Genomic DNA, 8,334 nt, shown 5'->3' with positions numbered 1-8,334 from the left:
CAGCGGTGGCCCGAATCCAGCGGGCAGATGGGCCGACAAACACCATTCGAATGACGAGGGAGTGTCGCGCCTTGCGCGTGACGATTTTCGCGACGATCCGACGGCGAGATCGCGCGCGGTGACGAATTCAAGCCCAGAATGGGCAGAAACGGCAGGGCAGAGCGGAGAAGGGAAGAGGCTTCGGGTGGGGTGCTAAAGCCAGTCGTATGTGGGAGGGAGAGTGTCGGCGTGGCACCAGCAGCCGCGAGAGATGTGTTTGCCGAGCGCCGACGCCGAGTACCGCGCCGGTGTTGCCAGCAAGATAAAGACCAGATTTGCGCCTGGCTGGATTCGCTGCGCGTCGTTGAGCGATTTGCGGTTTGAGGGTGGTGGTTGATAAAAAAGAAGCGCGGGTGACGGCATGCGGCACGTGCACGCCACGTCTTCGTCCCACGCAGCCTCTTCCTCTGCTCTTCCGCGCACAACGGCGGCCCCCCGGGGGGTTTGCCGCAGACACGCGTCAGAAACGCCAGCGCGGGCGTACCTATACCCCCGCGACCTGCCGTCCCTCGCCTTCTTTCTTTCCCCCAGTTGTCGCCGGTTACCCACCCACCCTCGTTAACCATGGCCGGCCCACGCCCCCCAGCCTCCCGCTCCTCGCCGTGCTCCTCGCGGCCGCGCTGCCCTGCTCCCCCCCCGTGCTCCCACGGCGACCACAAGGGCGCCCACTACGGCCGCAAGCGCACCCGCAACGGCCGCCCCGCCCGCCCCTTCGCCAAGGGCCGCCCCACCGCCAACGCCGGGCGGCGCCGTCAACGCCACGCCCAAGCCCAGCACCACCGCCGCCCCGCCCCCCGAACACCCGGCCCCGCCACCGCCACCGCCGGCCCCGTCTAGCACCCCGGCCGCAGCCCCGCCCCCCCTCCGCCTCCGCCACCCCCCAGCGCCCACCTCTACGAGCTCCACCCCCCCCCGGGCGTCCGCGCCCGACCGGGCCCGCGCTCCCCGCCGGCGCGATCAACGCCGGGCGCGGCCGTCGCGCCGCTCGTCTCCGCAGCGGACCAGGCGCTGTACCTCAAGTTCCACAACGACATCCGCGCCAACCACAAGGGCGACCCCCTCTCGTGGAACGACACGCTCTCCGCCGCGGCCCAGAAGGTCGCGGACACGTGCGTGTTCGAGCACTCGGGCGGGAAGGTCGGCCCGTTCGGGCGAGAACCTCGCGGCGGGCACGGGCAAGTACGGGATCGAGAAGGCGATCGTGTCGTGGACGAACGGTCAGTGAGTGCCCTATTTTCTTTGCACGTAGGGGTGGGCGCTGAGGCGAAGGCAGAGGACTACGACCCGAAGAACCCGGTGCCGTCGCACTTCACCCAGGTCGTGTGGCGCGGGACGACGCAGGTCGGCTGTGCGCTCACCGTGTGCGCGCCCGGCACGATCTTCGACCCCAAGTTCACGGTGCGTGTCCGGGCCGCGTGTGCCCCCCGTGTGCTGACCTCGGCGCCGCGCAGAACACCGCCGAGTACTACGTCTGCGAGTACGCCCCGCCGGGAAACATCATGGGCCAGTTCGAGTGCGTTTCCTGTTCTTTCTCTGGGCTTCCGGGCCTGCTGACGCACCCCCAGCCAGATGGTCTCCGTCTAGGCCAACGCCCGCATTCCCGTTCTTGTTTCCCACGCGCGGGCCTGGACGCCCGCGGTTCTATATCTCTCCATGCCACTGTCTTATCGTATCTATCTTCCTGTTCAATCAACTTGTTACCCCGCACGATCGTCTGACCAACTCGGCGCGGCGCGGCGCTGCACCGGAGTCACGGCCCACGGCGCCGCCGGGGTGGCTCGTCCATCTTCGGTCTCTGTAGGCTAGTCCGCGCTATATGGCTAAGCATCCTATGCTCGTTCGGCGCGTGCCCGCGCGGTCTTAGAGACAGTATATGTGTGCTCGATTTTATTATTTTTACTAAATTCAAAATACGTGGCCTGTTCTGTTCTACTTATCTTTCTGGTCGATATTGCGAGTCCCGCAACCCAGCACAGACGGCGCGGCAGAGGCGCAGACGCGGGGTCGACGCGCCCTGGGCATTTGCGCTTGCCACGTTGCGACTCTGTCGAACATTTCTTTGCGTGGCACGTCGTGGGGGGTGGCGCAGTAGCGTAGGTGAGTGTTCTATCGCTGGAAACACCTCCGCTCAGCATTGACATCCACAAACAGCCTGAATTCACTCACCGGGAGAAGATGGAACGTTGTGGAACAACGGCGGCGCCCTCTCGCGCGAGATTTGCTGGAGTTGGAGGTGCGTATGGGCCCTCCCCGGGCGCGCGCTTTCGCGACGAACGCGCGGCGGATGGGCCGGGACGGCACTGGCCGCCAAAAACAGCAGCTGGTTCGCTCAGGGCCAACGACTAGCCCGTTCCGCCTGAAAATCTCAGGGAACGGAGGGATATATCGCCCCTCGCATCCCTGAGAATCTCAGGCGGAACGCGCGAGAAACACGCCCAGCGCGCGCGAGTCTCGGGAACACGCGTCCAACGCCGAGTCTGGCGGATGCAGCGCGTCGCAGTGGCCCAAAACGCGCCGACCAAGTCCCCTGCATCTTCCTCGACATGGCCGGACGCGGCCGAGGGCGTGTTCGGCGCGGAACGGGCGGTTTCCGGCCAGACTCGGCGCGTTGCTGGGGACCATCCGGCCGGTAGATCGCCGCCAAAGTGCAGCATATTGTCGAGCATGTCGGCGGCTCTTCGCGAGCGCGTTTTCGCGTCGATCCGCGGTCGCGATCGCGCGCGGTGGCGTGTTTTGTGCTGAGTTTGGGCTATAAACGGCTGCAAATGGCGGCACAGAGTGGTAGCGGACCTTGGAGCCTTGTCTCTGGGCTATCTGAGCCGGCGCGGGGCGTGGTTTCACAAGATTCTGCCCCAGAAGCCCCAGTTGTGTGTTATTGTCGCCTAGTTTGGGCTTCGGCGGCGCGGTGGCGTGTTTTCGCGAGATTCCGCCCCAGAAGTCCCCAGTTGTGAGTGGTTGTTGCCTAGTTTGTCTTGCTACAAGTCCGGGGAGGCGCGGAGAGGCAGGTAGGATGTTGTGTCGCCAGAGATGGTGGTGGTTCGGAAGCAAGAGAGTCACGCGCGTGACTGTAGTCGAGTCCGAATCTTGCGTGACTCGGTTCGACTCCGCACTGCGGCACTCCGCGGTAAATTAACTGCTGGCAGTTAGCGGCCTCCGCGGAAAGTCCGCTGGCAGTTAGTAAAGTAATTTCAGTTGTGGGAAATGTGAAGAGAGGGATTGAAAGATATTGAGCTGGAGATTCCAAAAAGTTGAAATGAGAAGCAGGAGGATAAGAACTGAGAGTTGTGGAGGGCTAATGAAATTTCCCAAAAGGAAATAATTTCGAGCGCGAAATTGTGGACAGCTGTTTTCACGCTTTTTGAAAATTTGTTCCTGGGGTTGGCTGAGGGGTGGCATTTCCTATTGTAAGGAGGAAGACCTCTGGGTGCTGAGTGTTCTTTTGTCTAGCAGTGTGTCTGACACCTGTTTAAAGATGGATTAACATGGGACCACATTTTGGCAGTGAAAGAGGTTGGCTGAATACCCTATAACAAGGGGAAAAAGGTCATTTGAGTAATTGGTGGGCTCATGCTTAGGCATTGAGAAGAGGCCTCCCCACTGGTGAAAGGGTGATGCTCCTTCAGTTGATTGGGAGTAGCTGCTGAATCGAACCAAGGGTTGTGAGAGTGAAGGACAGAAGTCATCATAGCACTGTTTACAGTCAACTTCTGAGTAACTTGAACTTGTAACTTGGTGGAGCTTGCCTATCTTTTCTATTCATGGGTTCTGGGGGATACATTTAAATCTAACTTTTTCTAGGATACTAATTTTCTAGGATGCAGACTCTGTTGGGGGACGCCCTGACAAGTCTATAAACAAAAATCCAGGACTGCAGCCTGGTGTGACAGTGAAGTCAATAAAACTCAAAGCTATTTTTAACCCCCTTTACTACCTACCTTCTTCTTCTTTCTTCTTCTTTCCTATCTTCAGCTTTGTGAATGACATGGATTCATAAAGTTGAAGATGTGAAAGAAGAAGAACAACAGTATTTTTTTTCCTTCTGCAGCTCTACTTTAGGGCCTGCTGAAGGATCGGGTTCCAGGGGTATTCCACTTTAGGGCCGGCTCATGCTTCCACTCTTTTTTTTTTTTATTATATTCTTGTTATTATATTCTTGTTATTATATTCTTGTTATTATATTCTTGTTATTATATTCTTGTTATTATATTCTTGTATTATTGACTGGTACTGAGTGAGAGCGCTACTGACTCTACTGCCAGACTACTTTAGGGCTGAGTCTGACTTTAGGGCTGACTTGGGAAATGAGTTGAGGTCATAGAGACACTTTTTAGATCTAACTGCCCAGTTTACACTTAGTGTTGAAACTCAATGCCTGGCTCACAAATTGACAAATACTCGCAAACACCAGAGTCTTTTGAAACAGTATTAGGGTTGTTTCTCAGTCATTTTTGAAGCTTTCAAGATGACCTCTATATGGTTAGAAAGGTAGTTGAAGGGCCTACAATCTGGTCTTCAACTGAAAACATGTTTAATACAAATTGACTGACTTTCCTTAGCAATTACTGTGGCAGTAAGTATTACACTGTTATAATTTTTGATGAGTTATATATGGTTAGAAAGGTCTCCATAAGGACTCCAACTTTGTCTTCAACTCATTGTGACTTTCCTACAAAACTAATGACTTTTGTTAGTACACACTGTGGCAGTTATTGACTCAAATTGACTTGTAAATATTTTGGTGTGGGTTCATAGAGACACTTTCGAGACCTAACTACCCAGTTTACACTTTGGCTTAAAGTCAATACTTGCTTCGCAAAATGCAAATTACTGACCCAATCCAGAGTCTTTTGAAACAGTAATAGGGCTTTATCTCAGTGAGTTCTGAAGCTTTCAAAATGGGTCATATATGGTTAGAAAGGTATTTTGAAGGCCTACAATCTGGTCCTCAACTGAAAACATGTTTGATACAAAATGAATGACTTTTATTACAAAATACTGTGGCAGTAAGTCTTACACTGTGATAATTTTGGATGCCTTATATATGGTTAGAAAGGTCTTCAGTAGGACTACAACTTTGTCTTCAACTCATTGTAACTTTCCTACAAATCTAAGAACTTTTGTTAGTACTTACTGCAGCAGTTATTGACTGTATTGACTGAAATTGACTTGGGCAGATTTTGGTCTGGGTTCATAGCGGCACTTTTAAAAACCTAACTGCCCAGTTAACACTTTGGCTTAAAGTCAATACTTGCTTCGCAAGATGCAAATTACTGACCCAACCCTGAGTTTTCAAAACAGTATTAGGGCCATATCTCAGTGAGTTCTGAAGCTTTCATAATGGTTCCTATATGGCTAGAAAGGGATTTTGAAGGCCTATAACATGGTATTTAACTGGAAACCTGTTGACTACAAAATGACTGACTTTTATTAGGATACACTGTGGCAGTTAAGGCCACACTACGAAATTTCTTAATGGTGCATATATGGTTAGAAAGGTTTTTAGAAGGACTATAACTTTCAATTCAACTTTTGTTTGATTGACCACAAATCTATTAACTTTTGTCAGTACTTATTGCAGCAGTTATTGACTGTCTTGACTGAAACTGACTTGTGCAGCGGCACCTGCTTTTTTCAAAACAGTAATAGGGCTCTATCTCAGTAAGCTTTGGTTGGATCACAATGAGTCCTATATGGTTAGAAAGGTATTTGAAGGGCCTACAAATATGGCTTTAACTGCAGATATGTTGACCACAAAATGACTGACTTTTATTAGGATACACTCTGGCAGTTAAGGTTACACTGTTGAATTTCTTGATGGTTCATATATGGTCAGAAAGCTCTTGAGAAGGACTACAACTTTGTATTCACCTAATCGGAACTTTCCTACAAAACTTTTATTATAACATATTTTGGCACTTTCAAAACAGTATTAGCACTGTATCTCAGTGACTCATTTCTGAAGCTTTCAAGATGGTTCTTATATGGTCAGAAAGGGCTTTACAGAGGCTATAAACTGGTATTCAACTGGAAATATGTTTGATATAAATCCAATGACTTTTATCAGTACTTACTGTGGCAGTTATATTGACTCAAATTGACTTGTGCACATTTTGGTGCCAGTCTATGGGGACACTTCTGGGACCTAACTGCCCAGTCTACACTGTGGCTTAAAGTCAATACTTGACTCACAAAATGTCATATACTTTCAGTCTTTTGTTGCTTTTTTTCAAAACAGTAATAGGGCTCTATCTCAGTGAGTTCTTGTTGGATTGAGATGCTTCCTATATGGTCAGAAAGGTATTTGAAGGGCCTATAACATGGCATTCAACTCAAAATTTGTTGACTACAAAATGACAGACTTTGACTACAAAATACTGTGGCAGTAAGAGTTAAATAGTGATGATTTCTAATGGTTCATATATGCTTAGAGAGGTCTTTAGAAGGAGTACTACTTTGTATTCAACTTATGTTTAGTTTATCACAAATCCATTGACTTTTGGCGGCTATTGACTGTATTGACTCAAATTTGGCACCATAGTGAGAATAGGGCTTTATCTCAATAAGTTCTTGTTGGATTGAGATGGTTCTTATATGGTCAGGAAGGTATTTGAAGGGCCTATAACATGGTGTTCAACTCAAAATTTGTTGACTACAAAATGACTGACTTTGACTAGTAGTCTTTTGAAACAGTATTAGGCTTATATCTCTGTCAGTTCTGGTCGGTTTGGGATGGTTTCCATATGGTTGGAAAGGGGATTCTCGGGGCTACAAATCATTCTTCCACTCAAGACAGATTTAATACAAATCTATTAACTTTCATTACAAAATACTGTAGTGGCATTCCAAAACAGTATTAGGGCTATATCTCTGTCATTTTTGAAGCTTTCAAGATGTGTCTTATATGGTTAGAAAGGTCTTGGAACTGACTACATGTTGGTTCTCAATTGACCCCCAAATCCATTGACTTTTGTCAGTAAATACTGTAGCAATTAAAATTATTTGATATGATTGAAATGGTATCAGGGCTGTATTGACTCAGTCTACTTGTGCATATTTTGGTGCTAGTCAATAGTGGTGTAACTGCCCCGGTTACACTTAGTGCTGGTTGAAATACAAAATACCACTTTCAAAACAGTATTAGGGCTGAAGCTCAGTCATTTCTTTGGCTTTTAAAATGGGTCTTGAATGGTCAGAAAGGTATTTCAAAGGCTTATAATCTGACCTTCAATTGCAAATTTGTATAATTGACCACATTGACTTATTTAACGCAACTACCTTGTTGGCACTCAGTATTGAAAGACAACTGAATACAAATTAATCTGAAGCTAAAAATGGCAGTCAGTGTTTAAGCTTCAATCTGATTTACACCAGTATGCTGAACTGCCAATGACCAGTTCAAACTGAAGTTTCACCTACAAGCAGACAGATTTGTCTTGTCAGACATTTCATAAAAGTGGGGGAAAATCATAAATTGCACGCCAACCGCTACAGCTAAGTACATGAAATTCAGGAATTAATTCGGCCTATGGCATCCGCGCCTTTCGGCCCGATCGGACCAGATCTGGCGAGGCCCGCCGGTGTGTCGGCACCAACAGAGCCTTGGGGGATACGGGAGAATGGTGCGACGGTGTGGCACGAGATCTTCAAGGAGGGTAGTGCCATGCTACCTGCGCCCCCCTGGCCGTGTTTAGGCCGACACGACGCAGCCGGAGGCCGGCAGTGCGGAGGGCGGGTGGAAGTCCGCCCTTGCGGGTGCGGCACAGCCGCTGCATCGTCCGGGCCGGCCGGGCCGGAAGCTTCACACTAGTAGGGGGCATGTTGTCCACAACCGCTTGTGAATTTCCAGCCCGATTGGAGCCACAACCACACCACGCGGGCACAGGACGGAAGCCTCCCAGGCCCTTCACCTTCCCATTGGGACAAGCGATTCGACATGGAATACAAGACAAGAGGCATACACATGACTGGGCCTGCACTGGCAGCGCACGCCGCAAAGTACTGCGGCTGATGCAACACCAGCGCCGCCGAGAACCAAGAAACTAGGGTCCTGCGGCAGTGCCCCGAACAAAAAGAAACGTCACAAACCAAGTATCTCGCCGACCAGCCAGTCCGCAGGCGCCGCGTCGCCCGCGCGGGTCGACCGCGCGACATAGAGAGCATATCGCCACCCGCCCACAAGTCAGCAGCACAAACACGACAACTAAGTATATAACAGTCAACTGAAAATCTACACACGCACCACCTCCATCACAATAAAAAAAAAAAAACCAAAACCAATTGAAACCAGCGCTAGCG

General features: G+C 50.3%; 1 protein-coding gene across 1 annotated transcript; it reads left to right on the top strand.

Moving 5' to 3' along the window:
• Positions 1-603: 603 nt before the first annotated feature.
• MIND_00566000 (PR-1-like protein) lies at positions 604-1,623 on the top strand (the record flags this gene model as incomplete). The annotated part of the gene is made up of 4 exons (XM_037362430.1): positions 604-870; positions 940-1,437; positions 1,491-1,552; positions 1,605-1,623. 4 exons carry the CDS (start codon positions 604-606, stop codon positions 1,621-1,623), a joined length of 846 nt encoding a protein of 281 aa, XP_037220351.1.
• Between the last annotated feature and the right edge of the window lie 6,711 nt (positions 1,624-8,334).

This window comes from Mycena indigotica (assembly GCF_014461135.1).
Source record: "Mycena indigotica strain 171206Taipei chromosome Unknown Mind.scaff0005, whole genome shotgun sequence".
NCBI lineage: Eukaryota > Fungi > Basidiomycota > Agaricomycetes > Agaricales > Mycenaceae > Mycena > Mycena indigotica.
Note: the sequence above shows the minus strand (reverse complement) of the source record. Positions and strands in the feature narration are given on the sequence as shown.